Source organism: Macaca thibetana, chromosome 7 (genome assembly GCF_024542745.1).
Source record: "Macaca thibetana thibetana isolate TM-01 chromosome 7, ASM2454274v1, whole genome shotgun sequence".
In the NCBI taxonomy this organism is placed as follows: Eukaryota; Metazoa; Chordata; class Mammalia; order Primates; family Cercopithecidae; genus Macaca; species Macaca thibetana.
Genome location: NC_065584.1, coordinates 213613 through 237095, shown reverse-complemented (window position 1 = coordinate 237095; position 23483 = coordinate 213613). Strand labels below are relative to the sequence as shown.

Here is a 23483-nt window from a genome sequence, read left to right as displayed (position 1 = left end):
GGTCAGAAACTGCCACATATATCCTCTGTTTCTCTCACTCATGTCCCCTCACACTCAACATCTCTCATTTCCCATAAATCGCCTTTCAAAATAGCAACAAGCAAAAACCACCAAAATCCATGGTGAATCCCCTGTATTCGGTGCTTATCACTGAATGAAAACACCTGGGAATTCTGGGGCTGGGCTCCTCTCCCAGAGCTGAAGGGTCAGGGCTGGCCTGGTTTTTATCAGTAGAGGGAGGGCCCTATTTGCATGTCTCCTGCTATATAGCAAGCTCAGAGGTGGGACAGCTGAGGAGAAGGCAGTGCCCAGAGCAGATGAGTGTGTCCTGGAAAACACTGGGGGTAATCCTATCTCTCTGGAAAATATAGCTTCAGATTATGTGATTGTGCCTTGATAATCATTTAGCACACATCGGCTTATTTAATTTTTCATATTTGCAGAATATATTTAATGCAAGTGTCAATGTTACATTATTAGAGAAGGTAAATTACACACAGAACAGAGCAGTTGTGCAATGTGTCCAATATCACACGTCTGGCCAGAATTAGCCCTATTATCTCTGTCTGTGCCTCCAAACACTGCAGGAGGCTGCGAGACAACTCCAGGGCAGTGTGGGATATGTCTAGAGAGGTTTTCAGGATGTCCCACCTGTCATAACAACTTTATGTAATTTTGCTTTTTCTAGTGTTTTCCTGAAATATGCAATCAGTGTTCATATGTGTGTATTTTCAGGAGTCTGTGATTATTCAAGTGTCAATATTCATCTCTTTCTTGTTATTTCTCAGCAAATGTATTCATTTTTGTTACTGCTTTATTCAAAACATCCATCAATAATGAAATCAAATTGACAGTATAGCATTTGGAAGATGTTGATATATGTGTGCAGTCATTGAATCAACACTTCAATCATGCTGTTAGCATTGAATTCACTCTCTTATTTTTTCTCTCACTTCTCTGTAATTTTATTTCACCACCTTGTTATTCTCACCACCCTATTCTCAGAAAAATTTAGATCTCCATGTTAATTTTATACAAATTAAATAACGTGAAATTTCCTGTGAATTCTTTAGCTTCCTTCACTCAGCACAATTATTTGATAACGTCCCCATGTTCTTATGTGAAGGAGGCATGCCCTGATTTCAGTGGTTCATTGTATTTCAGACATAAATATTTCTCAAATTGTTTAACAATGCACCAAATAATGGATACTTGATTTGTTGTCTTAGCTTCTTAATGTTGTTTAGAAAGCAGATACTAAGCATGGGAATGGAAAAAATGAGAAAACGATGATCTTATTCTGACCTCATTAACAAAAAACTTGAACGACTACAAAAAATAAACCCTTCAACATATCTGAGTTGATGTCACAGAGAAAAAAACCCTGAAATCTGAGAAAATATGGGCCTGCAGAGAGAACTAGGGCCCATTTATTAGAGTACCTGGGCCGGGTGCCACTCATGGCCTGGTATTTAAGATGGAAAAATCTAACCTGGAAAAGTTTAATGAGTGGCTTGAGGACGTGCGTGCTAATGGTGTAAGAATGTGAAACTCTGGGCACTTCAAGGCTTTTCCTACAGAATTGAGGAAATCCCCAGACAACTCACCCACCTGCTGTCCTGTGGTGTGGACTGGGGAGGAAGAACAGCAGCTCCATTCAATGCTGAGTCCCCCTTCACTGTATGAAGGAGACATTTATTAAATCTTGTGTCCTGTGGGAACTGATAGAATCAACTAGAACACAAGGAAACAGAGGACACCAAGGAAACTCTACCCAGAAACACCTCCCATCTCTTTCCTGAGGAATGAAATCCTGAATCTGTGGGGTAAGGACAGTGGGTCAGAAGCTGAGGACACTGATGAAAAACCACTGTGGCTGGGAAGAGACACTCTGACACTTGGCTAAGGGAAGGAACAGGAACGCTTGGAAGGCCATGCTTCAGAGCCAGTCTCACCACCCATAGCTAAGAAGGAGACTAGGTCAGAAGGTTGGAGAACGTTCATCTGTGTCCAAGCCCCTTCACCACACAAACAATCACCAAGTAAATGTGTCAGCAGGATTCACCTGCCACGACTAAAAGAGACAGGCTCTCTCTGGGAAGAATGACATGTGAACACCCAAAGCAAAACAGGGAAACAAAAGCAGATATTGCCAGAGGAATCCGAAATTTTTGTGAACAGTAGAAGCTGACTTCAACTCCAATAGCTGGGGCAACCATAAACTTGAAACCCAACCCTGACTAGATTCGCAGAAACGTGGTTAATGAAAGCCCAGCAGAATATAATATGTGATTGTCTCCAGGAAGAAAATAAATACAAGAAAATGAGTAACAAGGGAAATGCAAATGGGAATTCTACATGCATTACCATTTCATTAAAAGTGAAAGGCAAGTAAAATTATGTCATTTAAAAAAAGATCTTGAGACAATTTGTCAACACATTCATGTTTCAGGACACATTTTACAAAGTTTCTCTGCTAGTAGCCATGTGATATACACTAAAAACATAGATCTATACAAAGAAATTAAGATTGTAAAAGAAAGGGAACATCAAGATGAATTGTAGTTTTAATCTGTAATTGTTACAACGTATGTGTATAAAGTGATGCAAAATTACATATTATATTTTATAGCATATATAATTGCAAACTGACAATAAGAAAGACTGGTGAGAAGGAGGAATTCAACGTACACAGTTACACTATCTCTGTACTTCATATCAAAGCCATCACAGTATTTGCTTTAGAATCTATATACAATTCTTCAAGCCTGTAATCCCAGCACTTTGGGAGGCCGAGACGGGCGGATCACGAGGTCCGGAGATCGAGACCATCCTGGCTAACACGGTGAAACCCCGTCTCTACTAAAAAATACAAAAAACTAGCCGGGCGAGGTGGCGGGCGCCTGTAGTCCCAGCTACACGGGAGGCTGAGGCAGGAGAATGGCGTGAACCCGGGAGGCGGAGCTTGCAGTGAGCTGAGATCTGGCCACTGCACTCCAGCCTGGGCGGCAGAGCGAGACTCCGTCTCAAAAAAAAAAAAAAAAAAAAAAAAAAAAAAAAAAAGAATCTATATACAATTCTTATTGTAAACCTTGTGGTAATCAATACCATATTTATAAAAAGTGAATTATATAATCTGTTAATAGAGATATAAACATCATTATAAACTGCTAATTTAAACAAAAATAACAGAAAAAATAATATTAGTCTAAAAATAGAATTTATTATAGTTGCTTTAAAAAAAGCAAGACCCAACTGTTAGCTATGTACAAGAAAGTTATCCTACATATTCACAAATAGAAAAGATAAAGATTGGAAAACATGGATTATGAAAATATGAACCAAAAGATAGCTATAGTAGCTATGTAAATTTCAGAAAAAGTAGACATCAAAAAAAAAAAAAAACTTTTAGGACTTAACAGATATGACATAGGATAAAGTTACCAGTTTTTTGAAAGACACCGAAAAAGACTTACCAAATGTATAATAGATGAAGAATGCACCATTCGTTGTGATTTACAGAACAAACGTGATAAAAGAAGTAAAGATGTCAGTGAGACCATGCACGTAAGAGTTCACGTAAAAACTTCCTCTTGAATTTCTCCCTGTTGCCGCCCACACCAGCCCCGGTCGGGGAGCCTGCTGGACCAAGTTGATGCTGCAGTCAGTGAAGGTGAATCCAGAGGCTGTGCAGGAGAGGCTCAGTGAACCGCTGGGCTGTACAATTTTTCCACCTCAGACTCCACCAGTGAACTTCACACAGGTCTTCTGCAAACACAGAGGGAACAGACTGAGAACAGCCCCATGTGGAGCAGCCATAACTGGACCTGATTCATAAGGAACACTAATATTGAGGGTGATGAGAAGGGAAGCCCAGATCAGTGCAGAACCCACAGTGCGGACACTGAGGAAGGGCATAGATGTGGGGTGGCTCCTCACCAGGGCCTGAAGGAACAGGGGATGGGCTGTCTTTTATAAGGAGGGGAGGGAACACATTTCCATGTCTTTCTTTTTGTGATCATGGGTGCACCGCTCAGCATTGTTCATCCATCCTCTGTGTCTCCATTTCAGAGAGGGCAGGGTCAAAGGATTCCTGGGTCTGGATGCACAGGGTTAATCTGCCCATCACTCTTTCTCAGTCTCTAATGTGGACACTGTCCAGGTATCTTCATTGCAGAAGACATTATCGACAAATAAAACCAGTAAGAACATAAGAAATACATTTTCAGAGAAAACAGACATCTGTCTGTAATCAGTACATTTAGAGCTGATTAAAAAAAAAAAATGTGTGTCTACATCTTGTCAGGAAGGAGTTTTATAATTATCATTGTATTGATATCATTTTGCCACAAAATTATTCAACATTGGATATATGTGCTTGTGTCAGGAAACAGTCAATGTGGAAATGTGTGTATTTATCCGAGTGAAGAGTTCTCTTGGAGACATGTTTGTTTGTCTGAGACAAGAGTTCACATGAGGAAACGTCTGTTTTCTGAGGAAAGAGTAATTGTAAGGACATATGTGGTGGTCTGAGGGAAGAGTCCATGTGGGGACATGTGTGTTTGTCTGAGGGAATAATCCACATGAGGAAAGGTGTGTTTATCTGACAGAAGAGCCCGCATGCTGACAGGTGTGTGTACCCATCTGAGGGTACATGCCCATTCATGGATAGTGTATGTCTGAACTGAGCTGAACTTTGGGGAAAACTTTTCTCAAACAAGGAAAGAAAAGAATGTTTGGGGTTGTTTCCTTGTCAGGAAGAAAAAGCCTGGGCCACGTAGAAAATTGATTTTGTCTTAATTAAAGGTCTTCATTGAATGGAAACATCATATATGCAAGTCAGGAAAATTACTTCATTCTTTGCTGCATGTATCTCATAACATTCCCACACTCCCAAATACGTTATTAGATAATTTTATAGAGTGTATGTTTAATCCAGGGGTTAATGAACTGCTAAATATATTTTAATTGTATATATTTAGGTTTATATTTTCCATCACAAAATTATGAGCTTAGACAAATTAATTGTGTCACGTCTCAACCATTGCATATCACTAGAATATTCTTACTCTTCTTAAACAGAGCCTGTTTTACTCATTTTACACCCACCCTCTAAATTCCTGGAATATCCTGTTTACTTGACTATAGTTTTGGCTTTTACAGAATTTCAAACAAATGAAACGATACCGCGTAATTGAAATGACTTCACAAAAGAAAGTGGAAAATGAAGTTGCTGACCTAAGTAACTATGAAAGTGAGGAGATTCTGTAAGTTTTAACTGTAAACAAACCAAACATAAGCACTCTATTGTAGTAGATAAATATGTTTCTTGCAAGGGTACGACTTTACATTTCTGATGCCACTCTGCATGTATCCTGAAATTGTGCAGCTAAGTAATAAAATGGCATGTGGTGGGATGGGGTTCCTCACTTTGCAGTGGGTGGTTATAGACAGTCAAGGAAGGAAGACTAGAAAGGTCCATGTTGTAGCATAGTTGGGTGGAGAGTCCAGTGTCTTCTCATTTTTAATGTAATCAAATTACAGAAGATTAGATACATAAACAGTTTTGAAGTGTCCATAAACATGGTTCATATAAACATGCACATTTACTAGGCCAATTGGTTGAGAGGTCCTAGAAGTACTTACACCACATCAACAACACACATATCCAGTATCACAATATTTTATTTTAATATTATTCTTTAAAATCAGAAACAAGCACTCTTTATAAAAATGGCTAATTCTATGTATGAAAAAGGTAATATAGAAAATGAGCTTAGAAATTATTATAACATCCAGGAAACAGGGAAGTGTTCAAAAACAAAAGGATGAACTGTGCCGTAAGGATGCAGGATCCAAACTAAATCAGCGCCCAGCACCTAATAAAGCTGTGGCAATTTGAACAATAAAATGAATAATGTAGCATGGATCTTTTTCAGAGTATGAAATAGACAACCATATACCAATACGGATATTAATAGATGATTAAATAAATAAACAATGGGAAGAAGAACGCATCTCCTTACAGAAGTGTTCCAAATATCTCAAGCGGAGAGTCCTTCAATCAATAGGTGAAGACTAAACACTCATGCGTTGATTGTGGCCTGAGATTAGAGACATGGAAAAAAAAATCACTAATAGTATATTTCATAGTGCGACTTCACATATAATGGCAAATACATGATCTATGAATGAATTTTTTTTTATTTTTTTGGTCTAAATTTGTGCAAACACACACAGGCACACATTTTTCCGCAATACCCACTGACAAAGGCAACCACAGACTGGGAGAAAATACTTCCAAGTCACATATTTGTTAAATCATTTCATTTGTTTTTGTTTTATGTTTGTTTGTTTGGAGATGGAGTCTCACTCAGTCGCGCAGGCTGGAGTACAGTGGCGCGATCTCAGTTCATTGCAAGCTCCGTCTCCTGGGTTCACGCGATTCACCTGCCTCATCCTCTGGAGTAGCTGGGAATACAGGCGCCCGCCACTACACCTGGCTTATATATATATATATATATATATATATATATATATATATATATATATTTGTATTTTTAGCAGAGAAGGGGTTTCACCGTGTTAGCCAGTTTGGTTTTGATCTCCTAACCTCGTGATCCTCCCGTCTCGGCCTCCCAAACTGCTGGGATTACAGCTGTGAGCCACAGACCCCAGCCAATTCTTTTAATTTGTTAAATGACTTTTATAATCAATATGCAAGAAAACTTACAACTAATCAAAAGAAAACAATACAGTTAAAAATGAACCAAATATCAGGAGAGGCATCTCACCAAAAATTATATAAAAATCGTTAAATATATAGGCCGGGCGCAGTGGCTCACGCCTGTAATCCCAGCACTTTGGGAGGCCGAGGCGGGTGGATCACCTGAGGTCGGGAGTTCGAGACCAGCCTGACCAACATGGAGAAACCCCGACTCCACTAAAAATACAAAATTAGCTGGGCATGGTGGCACATGCCTATAATCCCAGCTACTAGGGAGGCTGAGGCAGGAGAATTGCTTGAACCTGGGATGCGGAGATTGCGGTGAGCTGAGATCATGCCATTGCACTCCAGCCTGGGCAACAAGAGTGAAACTCCGCCTCAAAAAAAGAAAATTGTTAAATATGAATTTTTTTATTAAGAACATGTGCATTTAAATAAAAATTAGATACCATTACTCACCTATTAGCATGGTTAAAACTCACAATTCTCATGATGATAAATGGCAATATGAATGTGGAAAAACAAGAAATATCATGCATTGATGGTAGGAATTCAAAATGTCACATGCACAAAATGAGATTTTTTGGCATTTTTTAAGTAGAGACAAAAATAGAGTTAAAATGTGAACTTGTGTTTGGGTTCCAAAATATTTACAACATTGATTCAGAGATTGATATTTACAAAGATCAATTCAGAGGAAGTTCTGTATCAGATTTCTTAATTTGATTCATTCGACTATCCCTGAAATTTGCTTACAGAATAAATGTTATATGAAACAACTCTCAGATAACTAAAATCCCGTCCACTCAAGCCCTTGTCCAAGGTTCTGTCGCACCCAGTGCATAACATAGCTGGTAAAGGTGTATCTGGAAGCCTTCCAGGAGACCTTCACTGAGGACCCAGGCTTCTTCACCTCAGCCCCAGACTGCACCAGCTGCACCTGGGAGTGGGCACCTGTGGGGTGGACACAGGAATGGATGAAAGCCCACTTGACTGAACTCAATCCCCTTCTCATCACTGGGACTTGGGAACCCTTACATGTGGCTGCTGCCACCAAGAAGAGGATCCTCCAGGTCCGGTCCATAATGAGGAGCTGTGCTCTCAGGGGCTTCTCTGGGGGAGGGATGTGGTTATTGGGTGATGCTCTCAGGGCCCAGACATGTCCATATTTACCTCCATGGATCTCAGGTTATTTGTATATTCAGGAGACAGAGCATTTCATAGCTCAAGACCTGATCCAGGATAAGAAACGGGAGATGAATGACAGATCAGCCTTACATAAGTGGGATTCTGATGGTCCAAGCCCTAATCCTGCTTGAAGAAATGGATGCCCTGCTCCATTTACAAACTTTTTGTGGCCAGACACCCTTTCACTGAAAAGCAAACACCCAGAGGACATGCTCCTCACTGTGAACCCACATTTGAGTAGCATGAAGACCATATGGATGATTTCTGGAACCATCACTCTTCATGACACTGACCAGGTGCTGTGACCCCATCCTGGTCGAATCAGGCACCAGCCACAGCTCATTGGTGACTCTGAGAAAGTGAGTGCTCATGTCCCACGTGAGTGTCCAGCAGGTCCTTCTGAGATGTGCTGTGTGTTCCTGAGACAGAGTCTCCAGCACCTGCCTGGCTTCCTGATCCATCCGGATCTTCAATAGAACCACCCTTGATTTACAGATTTGCCTGTGATTCATAATTAGAGTTGATTTTCTCATCTCACGGACAATAGGAATCAAAAGATGGAAGATAACTTTGGAGTTCTTTATGAATTCGCTACTCCAAAAATAATTGTCAAGGAATTCGTGTTTTGAATAAGTCTGGGTTTCATTTCCTACTCCATTTAATAGAATTTCACGAACTTTTTATGTACTTTCAGTTCATATCCATAGATCCTCATCTTTACATATTGGTTTCTGACTCACTGGGTCTGTGTACCTGCCACACTCTCAGATCCATCACTGCCCTGTCAAATGCACAATGTGGGCAACATTACCTAACACTGAAATCTGGCATTTTTATTCATAGGAATTGAGTGACTCCCACATTCTGTATCCATTCAATTAGTAAAACTATTCCTATCCTTTATATCATCACTATTAAGATATTTATAGTCCTGGAAACTCACTTTAGAAAATAGTTCTCATTACCTTAAATTATATGAATGGTTCTGATATAACAGGATATTTAAAGGCACATCAGCAACTTGTTGAACACATAGCTTTTGTTGTTGTTGTTGTTGTTGACAAAGGAAGATACCTGAGAGGAAACTTCCTCCCCATCCTTCTGTACACCTGCTCTGGGGTTGGAACCTGTGCTTAGTGGCTCCTGAGCGCGCCCTCCAGCCCAGCCTTGCCTTGCAGTGAGGTTTCTGCAGTGGCTGTGACCTTGACCAGGCGTCTCCAGGGGAAAAGCTCAACTTTCATCTTTACTGCCTTTTGTGGTTTCAGTGCCCCTGGACTATTTTCTTACATCTTACCTGGATTATCTTACATCTTACCTGGACTATTTACCTGGATTTGCTTACATCTTACCTGGATTAACTATTTGTTTACCTCTTACCTAGGCTACTGGCTTACATTTTACCTGGATTATTTGCTTACATCTTACCTGGACTATTTGCTTACATCTCACTTGGACTATTTGCTTACATCTTACCTGTCTATGGACTATTTGCTTACATCTTCATACAATCATGGAAGAATGGGGGAGGGATCTGGAATGGCAGATTTGTCTTTCTTCACATAGGACAAGGTGCTGGAAAAGTTCTTCCCTGTAGGATCTTTTGGAGAAGGCTCTTGGCATATTTTTCAGGAATTATAACTCCCCCACTTCTGACCCATATGAAACATATTTGGATTGTATTTTTTCGAAACTGGAGGTTTCTGGAGGGAAAGTCCAGAAGACCGAGGAGTGTACGGCCCTCTGGGACTGTCACTTCACCATAGTCCACATCTGTCTTGCAGACGTCTATAGTGCTTACCATGTAAGTGCCCTTTATGTACATATATGTGTGTGTGTGTATATATACACACAGAAGTGCGGCTTTTGTTCCAGCAAAGCAAGTGTCAACTGCCATTCTGGACACACTTGTCTCTCCAGTTTTGCGAGTGGGCAATTTTTGATTGGAATTTCATTCCTTTGATGAATTCCCGAAGGCACTGAAGATCAGATTGTGCAGACGCCTCTTGACATAGGAATGAGGTGATGACTTTTGTAATCTTTACATTTTGGAGCAAAGACCAAAAGTACAACCAAAGGTCCTCTTCATGTGTTATTGGAGGCAGGATTCTAACCTGATTACATAGATGTGGCACCTGGTTGGACATAAATGAACAGGCAAGGAAACAGAAAAAGGACATGGCACAACGTTTATGAAAAAGTCTCAGCAATTTTAATTTTCTTCTGAGGAAGCTGAAATTGTGAAAGTAAAACAGTGTGACTGGTCATGTCTCAGGTGATGTCGTGTTCTGGAAAGTATCTCCAGTCCTAGGCTGGATCTAGTAGGTGCACTCAGGCCCCAAATCCTAAAGCAGGGACTTGTATTCCTTAAACAGATGATATTCCAAAGAGAAAGCTATTCTCAGGTAAGCTGCAGAGCAGGGAGGAGGACATGGAGGTGTCCTTGGCTTCCCAGAATTGCTGAAACTTGAAGACCAAGGCCACCTCCTCATAGGTGGAGGAGAAATCCACCTATGAGTACATCACATCGGCTCTGTCTTCAGGAATCTTGGGCTGTGGGGGAGGTGAAAGAATGTGATTTATTCCTTTCTGCTAACGCAGTGTGCTTTAGAGAGAATGAATTGAAAATTTAATAAACATGCTTTTTGCCATAGTAAGGGAGAGAATATGAATAATTCATGGCAATGCAAGTGGTCACTTCAGAGCTGGCAGAAGGAGCAAGTACACAACTGAGAGAAGGAAGCGCCCTGCCCCAGGAAGCAGGTGCGCTAAGACCATCCCCTGAGAACTGCCCTCCAGATGCCACGTGTCAGTGGAACCTGGGCCCGTGCCTGGGATTTGCAGGTAGTGTGGAGAGCAGAGCACAGCTCCATTCCACCTCACTGTGTGACCTAGGATGTGACCTCTTCCTCTGAGCTTCATTCAAACTAGGTGTTAAAATCAAATAACAGCAGTAACTTTACTTGTAAACTTTCCGGTAAGAACCAGTGATGATCAGAATTGTTATCACTGTTGTTGCCCAAACCCTCAAATATAAAAATACCTGTGTGACCCCTCGTCTCAGACCTCAGATGACCACCTCGCAGAGAGCACACCTGCTTTGTTTCTGTCACAAACATGGTATTAGAACTGGAAAGCATGTGTACCTTGTTATAGAATTTCTATCTTAGTTATGTTACACTGGATGAAGTTAGAATCAGTGAGAGTTAGAAATTTGGCTGATGGGATGTCTAAGCAAACTGTCTATGGTGTGTCTTCATTTCTCCCTGCTTATTATAGATAATGTGAGAGGAGAGAGAAAAATTAAAGAGGAAGCTATTGACCAATAGTCAGGTGTTTGATAAACAAAGGAGGTTTTCACATCTTCTGTAAACCCCATTAAATTAAATAAATTAACGAACATTAAGACATTTTTCTGCATTTTGGATGCATGTCTAATACAGACTTAGATTTAAATGCAAAAAGAGATAACACAGAAAATGGAAATTTGGCAGCAGATCATTTTGCCAAAAGGTAGATTTAAACTAGTTTGTAATTTTACCTAGATATTCAAAGAATAAACCCCAGATTCAAATAAGAAATGATAAAATTTCAATGATTAATGACTGGTTGAGAGAAGCTTGAACTAACAATATTTTGATGAATCATACATCAATAATAAAACTTTATCCAGTGGTCCAAATTTTCAAGGGGTTGCTTGAGTAAATAGTTTCTTTTCTTTTTCCATTTTATTTATTTATTTATTATTATTATTATACTTTAAGTTCTAGGGTACATGTGCATAACGTGCAGGTTTGTTACATATGTATACTTGTGCCATGTTGGTGTGCTGCACCCATCAACTCGTCATTTACATCAGGTATAACTCCCAGTGCAATCCCTCCCCCCTCCCCCCTCCCCATGATAGGCCCTGGTGTGTGATGTTCCCCTTCCCAAGTCCAAGTGATCTCATTGTTCAGTTCCCACCTATGAGTGAGAACATGCGGTGTTTGGTTTTCTGTTCTTGTGATAGTTTGCTAAGAATGATGGTTTCCAGCTGCATCCATGTCCCTACAAAGGACACGAACTCATCCTTTTTTATGGCTACATAGTATTCCATGGTGTATATGTGCCACATTTTCTTAATCCAGTCTGTCACTGATGGACATTTGGGTTGATTCCAAGTCTTTGGTATTGTGAATCGTGCCGCAATAAATATACGTGTGCATGTGTCTTTATAGCAGCATGATTTATAATCCTTTGGGTATATACCCAGTAATGGGATGGCTGGGTCATATGGTACATCTAGTTCTAGATCCTTGAGGAATCGCCATACTGTTTTCCATAATGGTTGAACTAGTTTACAGTCCCACCAACAGTGTAAAAGTGTTCCTATTTCTCCACAGCCTCTCCAGCACCTGTTGTTTCCTGACTTTTTAATGATCGCCATTCTAACTGGTGTGAGATGGTATCTCATTGTGGTTTTGATTTGCATTTCTCTGAAGGCCAGTGATGATGAGCATTTTTTCATGTGTCTGTTGGCTGTATGAATGTCTTCTTTTGAGAAGTGTCTGTTCATGTCCTTTGCCCACTTTTTGATGAGGTTGTTTGTTTTTTTCTTGTAAGTAGTTTCTACCTCCCCTACCTGTGATTTCTGGCAGAATCTATCATCCTCTAAAACCCAGGGACCATTAAGAACAGAGACAGAGGCTTGAATACTATGAAGTTTTGAGACACCCAAATTGCTGCCTGGACTGATTGGTGAGGATGATCTCTATAAGCCTCGTCTTTGAAGAGTGTATGGTGGCTTTTGTTATAATGAACAGGTAGCAACAAAGACAGTCAAGGAAAATGAAGGAGGAGGGGAACATGGTCTAAACAGAAGAACAGCATAAAGATCCAGCAACTGACATCAGTGAAAAGGAAGCATATAGATTACCTGGAAGAAAATTAAGTAAATATTAGAAACATGTTCAATGAGCTAGTGGCATCATGCAAGAACAATGTGAGAATTTTAATACAGATAAAACATTTAAAAGATGACTAGGCAAAAATATTGATACTGAAGAATACAATAAGTCAGACCAAAATTTTTTAGAGGATTTTAGACCAGACTAGATTAAGTAATAGAAGAAACAGTAAACTCAAAGAAAGATCATTTGAAATAGTAGAGACAGAGAAGAAAAATTTAAATGAAAGAAATAAAAAAGAGTTAAAGACTTATGAGTCAGGAAGCACAGTGAAAATGAAATTATGCATTGAGGAGTTATGCAAAGATAAGACAAAAGGGGCAGTGAAGGAAGAGGTTGAGAGAGAGAAAGAGAGACAGAGAAAGAGAGGCAGAAAGGTTTTTAAAGAAGGAATAGCATAGAAACTTTCTAAATCTGGAGAAGCAAATATTCGTCCACATCCATGAAGCTCTATACATTTTACATAAGGTAAACCAAATGAGAAAAATCAGAGATAGTTTGAAACCACATTGCTAAAGGAAAGGTTTTTGAAAACGGAAAGAAAAAGAGCAGATTTATCAGAATTTTTCAGTTCAGAATGGAGAGGAATTATACTCTATAATGTATGGTTTATTGATTGAGATCATTTCTGAGAAATGTATTTCTACTCAGTGTCATCATTGTGCAAGCATCATAGGGAGAACTTACACAAACCTACAAGGAATATCCTACTACACATAGACTATGTGGAATAGCACAATGTTTCCAGACAACTAACCTGTACAGCATGTTACTGCACTGAACACTGCAGGGAACTGAAATGCCATGGTAAGTATCTCTCTATCTAACACATCTAAATATGGAACATCCTTAGTGAAAATATGGTATTACAATGTTATGTGGCCACAAACATATATGCGGTCTATTGTTGACTGAAACATTGTTAGGTGGCCCATGACTGTATTCCAATTGCTGAAAAACAAACAAAACTCTGCCAACCAAGAAACTTTACCGTGTAAATCTTTTTGTAAAAGAAAGGATCGGTAAGACCTTTCCCAGAGAAGCAAAAACTAAAGGAGTTCTTCAACTCTGGGCCTGCCTTAAACACCAAAGGGTCTCAATTAGGTCTGCAGAAAAATGACATCGCTGCATCAGCTCCATTCTGGCCTCTGCCATGTGACAGTTTTGTGTGAATTTTCTTTCTGCTCTCTCAGGACTTTTTTTCTCTCTCAACTTCTAACTCCATTCTCCTTTTAATTCTCAGTTTGTTGAAATGATTCATATTTAACTAAGAACACTAAAAACTTTGGAAAAAAATTCCATCTTAAACTCAATAAATTTAATTACCTGTCTTCACGAATGCCCATCTGTTCTTTTCTTGTTTTCCTATGGTATGTGGCCCTTGTTTCTACTTCAGTCCACTCCATATTTCCATATGCATGAGGCATCCAACCATCACACACCCAGGAACATCTTGGAGGAAGGGACCCTACCATCTGCCTCATCAGCCTTCAGGTGCACAGTGGCTATTCCTTCAGCCGTTGTATGTGCTTTAGGGCTTTTCATTTAAAAGTGTGTTTCACTATCTCCCAAATAAAGTTCCTGGACCTTAAAAAGTGATGTGGTGTTGGGGGCATTGACAGCCTAATTTCATTGAATGTCTCTTCTGCCCTTGGTAATAGAGGAAGACTGGGAAGAAGGGAACAAAACTCAGACCTCATGTAACTCCTCATTTAGCAATAGATTCAGTGCAAATTTAGAAAGTTGAAGACATTGAGTAATGTTGGTGTGGTTTTCTGTGGCATGCTAAGGAGACAGCAGAAGATGGTCAGTGGTCAGTCTCCATCCAGCTGGTACCCATTGTCCATTAGTTAGGTCTTCAGAAAAGATAAAAGACAACTTTTGTGACAAAGCCCCAAGGGCTTCATTAAAACACTTTGCCCAGAAATTGGTCAACAGGGACATGACAAGTGTTTATATCACAGCTACTATTTTTTGCCTACTTTATGTAGAAATCTGAGAGATGTAACCAGCCTCAGGGGGCTGATTCTCCATCCAGGGGACAGCACTAACAGAGTTATGAGTTATGTGGTATTAGTCTGTCTGGGTCTTCATAAGATGACAACACTGAGTGGGTGGCTTAAACAACAAATATTGATTTTTTTACAAATCTAAAGTCTGAATATTGAAGATCAAGGTGCTGGCAGGGTTGGTTCTTGGTGCGGCTTCTTCCTGGCATGCACTGGGGCACCTTCTAATACACTGCGTCCCCACATGGCCTCTTCTCTGCGTGCACGTGAAAGGTGAGAGGTCTCTGGTGTCTCTTCCTCTTCTTATAAAGACAGCACGTCTATTGCATTAGGTTCTCACACTTCTGACCACATTTAACCTTAAATGTATCATTAAAATTCCAGTATAGATCCATTGATTTTAAGGTTTCAGCATATGAATTTCAAAGAGGGCACAATTCGATTGATGACATAAACCAAGAGATGGTGAGAAGCATTAGAATATATATATTATTAATCACTAAGCAATAATGGGCCATGCAGGAACTTGTAGGAAAGTTCCTAGTAATCGGTGAAATCTCAATTGTAAGAGGAAAATGTGCCTTCCTCCTTTCTTTTCTGGCAGAAGAATGTGAGGAAGCAGAACCACAGATATCAAAGAAAGAGGAGCCCTGGGACAGCTGAGGTGCTGGTGAGGAGGGAGAGCACTGAGCAGATGAGGAAGCCCCGCCCTCCCTGCACCTGCTCCTGACCCGGCCTCCTGCTCTGTGGGCCCCGCGCGCCCCCTGCTGGTCCTGAGCGGCACCTGCGCCCGCCCCCTCCGCCTCCCTGCAGGGAGGTTTGTGTCTGGGCTCACACTCACCTCCCCTCACTGTGTCTCTCGCACAGTAATACACGGCCGTGTCCGCGGCGGTCACAGAGCTCAGCTTCAGGGAGAACTGGTTCTTGGACGTGTCTGTTGAAATGGTGACTCGACTCTTGAGGGAGGGGTTGTAGTCGGTGCTCCCACTACTACCATAGATACGTCCAATCCACTCCAGTCCCTTCCCTGGGGGCTGGCGGATCCAGCTCCAGTAGTTACTGCTGATGGAGCCACCAGAGACAGCGCAGGTGAGGGACAGGGTCTCCGAAGGCTTCACCAGTCCTGGGCCCGACTCCTGCAGCTGCACCTGGGACAGGACCCCTGTGAACAGAGAGACCCACAGTGAGCCCTGGGATCAGAGACAGCCTCCCATATCGTCATATCTGCATCCCCGAGACACTCACATCTGGGAGCTGCCACCAGCAGGAGGAAGAACCACAGGTGCTTCATGTTCTTGCACAGGATGTCCGTGACTCTCAGAGAACATTTCCCATGTGAGCTGGACCCTGAATTTAAGGAAATGTGTGGTGGTTTCCTGTGGGTGCCTAAGTGAAGATTTGCATGTGGGTGGTGCCTTTGTATGGAGAGGTGAAAAGGGATGAGGCAGGCCCCAGTCTTTCCTACAAACACAACGTAGGAAATATTACTTATCTCTGAAGTCTGAATAACTTTTCCATAGGGATATAGTGTCTCCCCTAGTTATGTGCCCATTGAATTAAAAAACCGTCCATATCCTTCATATTCTCACTATTCAGATATTTATTATCCTATAATCCCACTGATAAATATTGTTCTCATTGATTTTTGAGTGATATAAGTGGTCTATATGAAATAGAATATTTAAACGATTATCAGCAACTCGTTGAACACTTAATTTAGAATGACTTGTTGAATAAGGAAGACTCAAGCCCGGGAAGAATATTTCCTTTTATTTATCTCCAACAAATAAGTGAATACATATAATATCTGGTTTTCCATTCCTGAATTAGTTTGCTAAGAGTAATGACTGCCAGTTCCATCATATTCCTACAAAGGACATAATTTCATTCTTTTCTTAGCTGCATAGTATTCCATGGTTGTATGTAGCACACTTTTCTCTATCCATTCTGCCAGTGATGGGGATTTAGGTAATTCCATGTCTATGCTATTGTGAATAGCGCTGCAATGAACCTACTTGTTTATATTCCTTTAGGTATCTGTCCACTTGTAGGATTGTTGGGTTAAATGAAACTCCTGTTTTAGATTATTTGAGGCATCACCACACTGCTTTCCACAATGGTTGAACTAATGTATATTCCCACCAGAAGTGTATACATTTCCCCTTTTTTCTACAGTCTTAAAAGTCTGGTTTTTTTTTAAAGATTAACCATTCTAACTGATGTGAGATGGTACCTCATTGTGGTTTTGATATGTATTTCTCTAATAATAGTGATATTCAGCATTTTTTCCTATGCTTGTTGGCCACATGTAGGTCTTTTTTGAAGTGTCTTTTCATGTCCCTTGGTCACTTTTTATTTCTTGAATATTTGTTAAAGTTCCATGTATATATTGATATTGGACCTTTGTCAGACGTATAGGTTGTAGATATTTTATTTCCCATTCTATAGGTTGCCTGTTTACTCTGTTGATGGGATTTTTGCTATACAGAAGCTCTTTAATTCACTTAGGTCCCATTTGTCAATTTTCGATTTTGTTGCAACTGCTTCTAGCATTTTCATTATAAAGCATTTGTCAGCTCTTATGTCCTAAACTGTATTTCCTATGTTATTATCCAGAGTTTTTATAGTTTTAGGTTTTACGTTTAGATCTTTAATCCACTTATAATATTTTTTCAATTGATGCTGAAAACGCATTTGATGAAACTCAACATCCTTTCATGAAAAAAAAACATAAAAAATGGGTATAGAAAGAATACATCTCGACATAATAAAAAGTTGTGTTCCAGAGACTTTCAGGTAGTATTATAATGAATGAGAAATAACTAAAAGTCTTTTCTCTAAGATCTGGAACGTGACAAATTTCCCACTTTAACCACTGGTAAAGCATAAATCCTTCTGCTGCCCCCATAGCCGGCTCTTACCTGCACGCGCCACCTACTGGCCTGGTGTTCAAACTGCATGACCTAATACAAAGCCGCTACCACCAGTGTACAGCAGTTGAAAATGAGATTAGCTTCTCAATACTTCTGTGATTCCAGCTCCGCAAAAGACCACGGGTCTGCTCACATGCTCAGTATGTTACTACTAAAGCTGGAATTTGGAAAAGGCACCACACTAAAGCTCTTAATAACAAACTAAATCGCACTGAGTAGATGCCCCTCACCTGGCCATTTCCATCAAGGCTAGTGCTTTTCCTTGCCAGGCTCGGTGGCTCAAGTGTGTCCAGCTTGGTGCCCTTCTCAGGGGCTGAGCAGGGAACTCAGGTCACTGTGCACTTCATAGACCAACCCATCGCCTGAGGCAACAGAGAGCTTCTCCCTGTGCACAGATATCAAGCATGTACTCATCTGCTTCTCCCGCAGTCGGCTCAAATCTGTAAGGCCACCTACTAACATGAAAGGTGAACTTAACAACCCAACACAAATCTCAGAAACAAATGCATTCCAAATCAGAAACAGTTCCTGAGGCCTCCACTATCTAGGACCTGCAGGAGGCAGTGAGTCTACTCACAGGCTCAGTACATTGGTACTAAAACCACCATTTCAGAAAGCCACTAAATAATGGCTATATATAGACAACGAACTCTTACAGAGTCATTGCCACTGAGTGAACAAGAACCAAAATCCAAAGACCCACACAATGTACATTATATTCACATTCTAAAGGGAATGAAATATTCATCAAAATCAGAATGAATTGAAAAATAATAAGAAGAGACAGGTTAGCTAAAGAAAAGGAAACAGAGAAGCAATTCTGGAAGTATGAAAAAACAGAGTTACAAACCCCCAAATGTTACATTAACTCTCCAGCAATAGAATCTAAACAACATGACATATTAGAAATGTCTGATAAATAATTCAAAATGTTGATTTTAAAGAAGCTCAATTAAACCTTTTTCTCTAGTGGCTCAGTACACACTGGCACTGAGACAAGCACTGTGAAGACAATTGCAGCCCATCCCCTGATGAACTGACCCCTGTTCCACAAGCCGTAATCCCAGCTTTGATTGAACATTTGATATGAGGAACTTTCTCCTCGTGAGAGACCACTCACCATGGCCTGGCTCTGGCCGTTTACAGAGGCTGCACACTGAGCGCCTTTGTGTCTCTGCTTCTGCTGTTTGCACATAGGGCCTGTCTGTAATGAATTTAAATGCTCAGTCACCACTGGTAAGTGAACAGGGCTCATATGCTGCACGTGTGTTTGTTCAGTATGCATGTGTCAGCACCACCTCCGTGAACATCCATAGCCCCTCCTGTAACCTGTTGATTATGTCTGTTTAGCCAACACGTTCAGCATAAAGCTTCTGCCCAACCCCTTCTTGGGAGTGTCAGTCTCTCATCTTTACCCAAACTATGCTTTCCAGCCTGTGGGATGGCTGTAACCCTTGATAAAAATATAGTCTCAGTTTCCTAATCTGTAGATGGTGGTATTTTTAAATATTTTAACACAACTGAAGATTAAATTCAGAACTTCATCTAATTATTAGACTACTTTAGTAAAGTATGACAAACTGTGGATATCCTAGAAGGATTTTTATATACCCAATAAGGACCAGTGACATTTTGAAGCAGGAAGCTGACCTGAGACCTTCAGAATAAACTGATGACTGTAGATAATGAAAAGGCCTCCCCAGGACATTTATTCAGCACCCATGCCTGTCTCATTCCTTCTTCTCTTTCTTTTTATTATATGCTTATCGTGATAAAAATTTTAATTTTCTTTAGATCTGTTTGCTTTTCACACATAGTGGACCCTTATCTCTCTTTTTCACTCATTTTCTTTTTTTTTATTATTATACTTTAAGTTCTAGGGTACATGTACACAACATGCAGGTTTGTTACGTATATATACATGGGTCATGTTGGTGTGCTGCACCCATTAACTCATCATTTACATTAGGTATATTTCCTAATGCTATTCCTCCCCCCTACCCCCTTCCCACAACAGGACCCAGTGTGTGATGCTCCCCTTCCTGTGTCCAAGTGATCTCATTGTTCAATTCCCACCTAGGAGTGAGAATATGCGGTATTTGGTTTTCTGTTCTTGTGATAGTTTGCTGACGATGATTTCCAGCTGCATCCATGTCCCAACAAAGGACACGAACTCATTCTTTTTTATGGCTGCATAGTATTCCATGGTGTATATGTGCCACATTTTCTTAATCCAGTCTGTCCTTGATGCACATTTGGGTTGATTCCAAGTCTTTGCTATTATGAATAGTGCCACAATAAACATACATGTGCATGTGTCTTTATAGCATCATGATTTATAATCCTTTTGGTATATCCCCAGTAATGGGATGACTGGGTCAAATGGTATTTCTAGTTCTAGATCCTTGAGGAATCGCCACACTGTATTCCACAATGGTTGAACTAGTTTACAATCCCACCAACAGTGTAAAAGTGTTCCTATTTCTCCACATCCTCTCCAGCACCTGTTGTTTCCTGATTTTTTAATGGTTGCTATTCTAACTGGTGTGAGATGGTATCTCATTGTGGTTTTGATTTGCATTTCTCTGATGGCCAGTGATGATGAGCATTTTTTCATGTGCCTGTTGGTTGTATTAATGTCCTCTTTTGAGAAGTGTCTATTCATATACTTTGCACACTTTTGAATAGGGTTGCTTGTTTTTTTCTCATAAATTTGTTTGAGTTCTTTGGAGGTTCTGGATGTTAGCCCTTTGTCAGATGAGTAGATTGCAAAAATTTTCTCCCATTCTGTAGGTTGCCTGTTCACTCTGATGGTAGTTTCTTTTGCTGTGCAGAAGCTCTTTAGTTTAATTAGATCCCATTTGTCAATTTTGGCTTTTGTTGCCATTGCTTTTGGTGTTTTAGACATGAAGTCCTTGCCCATGCCTATGTCCTGAATGGTATTACCTTTGTTTTATTCTAGGGTTTTTGTGATATTAGGTCTAACATTTAAGTCTCTAATCCATCTTGAATTAATTTTTGTATAAGGAGTAAGGAAAGCATCCAGTTTCAGCTCTCTACTTATGGCTGGACAATTTTCCCAGCACCATTTATTAAATAGGGAATCCTTTCCCCATTTCTTGTTTTTATCAGGTTTGTCAAAGACCAGATGGCTGTAGATGTGTGATATTATTTCTGAGGGCTCCGTTCTGTTCCATTGGTCTATATCTCTGTTTTGGTACCAGTACCATGCTGTTTTGGTTACTGTAGCCTTGTAGTATAGTTTGAAGTCAGGTAGCGTGATGCCTCCAGCTTTGCTCCTTTGCCTTAGGATTGTCTTGGCAATGAGGGCTCTTTTTTGGTTCCATATGAACTTTAAAGCCGTTTTTTCCAATTCTGTGAAGAAACTCATTGTTAGCTTATTGGGGATGGCATTGAATCTATAAATGACCTTGGGAAGTATGGCCATTTTCATGATATTGATTCTTCCTATGCATGAGCATGCTATGTTCTTCCATTTGTTTGTGTCCTCTTTTATTTCACTGAGCAGTGGTTTGTAGTTCTCCTTGAAGAAGTCCCCTACATGCCTTGTAAGTTGGATTCCTAGGTATTTTATTCTCTTTGAAGTAATTGTGAATGGAAGTTCATTCATGATTTGGCTCTCTGTTTGTCTGTTACTGGTGTATAAGAATGCTTGTGATTTTTGCACATTAATTTTGTATCCTGAGACTTTGCTGATGTTGCTTATCAGCTTAAGGAGATTTTGGGCTGAGACGATGGGGTTTTCTAAATATACAATCATGTCATCTGCAAACAGGGACAATTTGACTTCTTCTTTATCTAATGAATACCCTTGATTTCTTTCTCTTGCCTGATTGCCCTAGCCAGAACTTCCAACACTATGTTGAATAGGAGTGGTGAGAGAGGGCATCCCTGTCTTGTGCCAGTTTTCAAAAGAAATGATTCCAGTGTTTGCCCATTCAGTATGATATTGGCTGTGGATTTGTCATAAATAGCTCTTATTATTTTGAGACACGTTCCATCAATACCGAATTTATCGAGAGCTTTTAGCAAGAAAGGCTGTTGAATTTTGTTGAAGGCCTTTTCTGCATCTATTGAGATAATCATGTGGTTTTTGACTTTGGTTCTGTTCATATGCTGGATTACATTTATTGATTTGCGTATGTTGAACCAGCCTTGCATCCCAGGGATGAACCCCACTTGATCATGGTGGATAAGCTTTTTGATGTGCTGCTGGATTCGGTTTGCCAGTATTTTATTGAGGATTTTTGCACTGATGTTCATCAGGGATATTGGTCTAAAATTCTCTTTTTTTGTTGTGTCTCTGTCAGGCTTTGGTATCAGTATGATGTTGGCCTTGTAAAATGAGTTAGGGAGGATTCCCTCTTTTTCTATTGATTGGAGTAGTTTCAGAAGGAATGGTACCAACTCCTCCTTGTACCTCTGGTAGAATTTGGCTGCTTTTTCACTCATTTTCTTAAGCTGCTAGAGAGAATAAAGTGTCAGCCCCTACTTTTGGTGCCTCACTGCTGATGAATTAAGGTTTGTTCTTCTTCCCCCTTGTCCCCCACATACAGGAAATTTAGTAAGAAATCATGGAAGCTCCCTTATCTGATGCCAGTGTGAAGTTTAAATCACACAAACTCCTTCACCTGAGTACAAATACACCACCCCCAAACACCGACACCACCACCAAATCATTTTAAAGCCCTGATCCAGCCTCCTTTCCTGTTTCATTGAGGAAATTCCAATTTGGAATGTCTTGAGAGGCCTGTGCTGCTCTCAGCAGACAATAACAGTGTTGGTAAATATTACCATGATCATCTGAGGTGTGAGTGTGGCACTATCAGACTTGACATCCACACTAATGATTGGTAGGGTCTCTCTTCTTTTGCATGGGGTCACCTACAATTGGAACCGTGGGCTTGGAGCCCTGACAGTGACCACCACGCGGACTTTCTTCTCTTGCACTGGATGCTAACTCCCTCTGCCCCAACGCCCGGCATGGACTTTATCCTGCCTGCTGCTCACTGGCCCTTGGAGTTCTGTTGAGCTGGGCTGCAGTGTTGAGTTAAACACCACACCTTTTCTAGATTTAGCTGACTAAATTTAGAAGCTTTGATAACTTATTGACATTGAGAAACAGGCATCAGTGACTGTGGGTGACTCTGGCTTTGGTGCGTGTGAGAAAATTTTTCTCTCGTTCCGACAAATGTTTCTTCTTCAGAGACTTCACAGGAAGAACAGGATAAGGAATCCAGAGAAGTGCCCCAGAGGAAACTGTTTTATGGAGAGGAAGCCACAGGGCTGACAGGAAACCAGACCTTAACCCCCATCTGCACCTGCCCTGAGTCTGACTCTTGTGTTCAGTGGGTCCTGAGCGCCCCCAGGTGGTCCTGTTCAACCTTCAGGGAGGCTTGTTTCTGGATTCACACTGACATTTATTCTAATTGTGTTCCCCAAAATGGAGAGAGAGTAAACCGTGAATCCATGCATCTCAGAGAACACAGAACAGCAGAGTAACACACCCTGTCCCCGTCCCCACCCCCTCCACCCACACACACATTTAGCTAAATATTATTAAAACTGCTAAAAACTGATTATCGGCGGAGCAAGATGGCCGAATAGTAACAGCTCCAGTCTCCAGCTCCCAGCGCCAGTGACACAGAAGACGGGTGAT

The 23483-nt window shown here is 40.6% G+C and overlaps 1 pseudogene and 1 gene segment (V, D, J or C); both read right to left on the bottom strand.

The window, feature by feature from the left end:
- Positions 1 to 23483, bottom strand: part of LOC126958583 (immunoglobulin heavy variable 4-28-like) — a 220212-nt pseudogene that overhangs the window by 26756 nt on the left and 169973 nt on the right. Inside the window, exon 3 of the transcript XR_007727233.1 lies at positions 14557 to 15172. The product of XR_007727233.1 is annotated as an immunoglobulin heavy variable 4-28-like (transcript). The remainder of the gene's footprint in view (positions 1 to 14556; positions 15173 to 23483) is intronic.
- LOC126958614 (immunoglobulin heavy variable 4-59-like) lies at positions 7515 to 16301 on the bottom strand. The segment is given in 3 exon segments: positions 7515 to 7681; positions 15712 to 16032; positions 16116 to 16301. Coding segments are annotated over 3 exon segments (531 nt in total).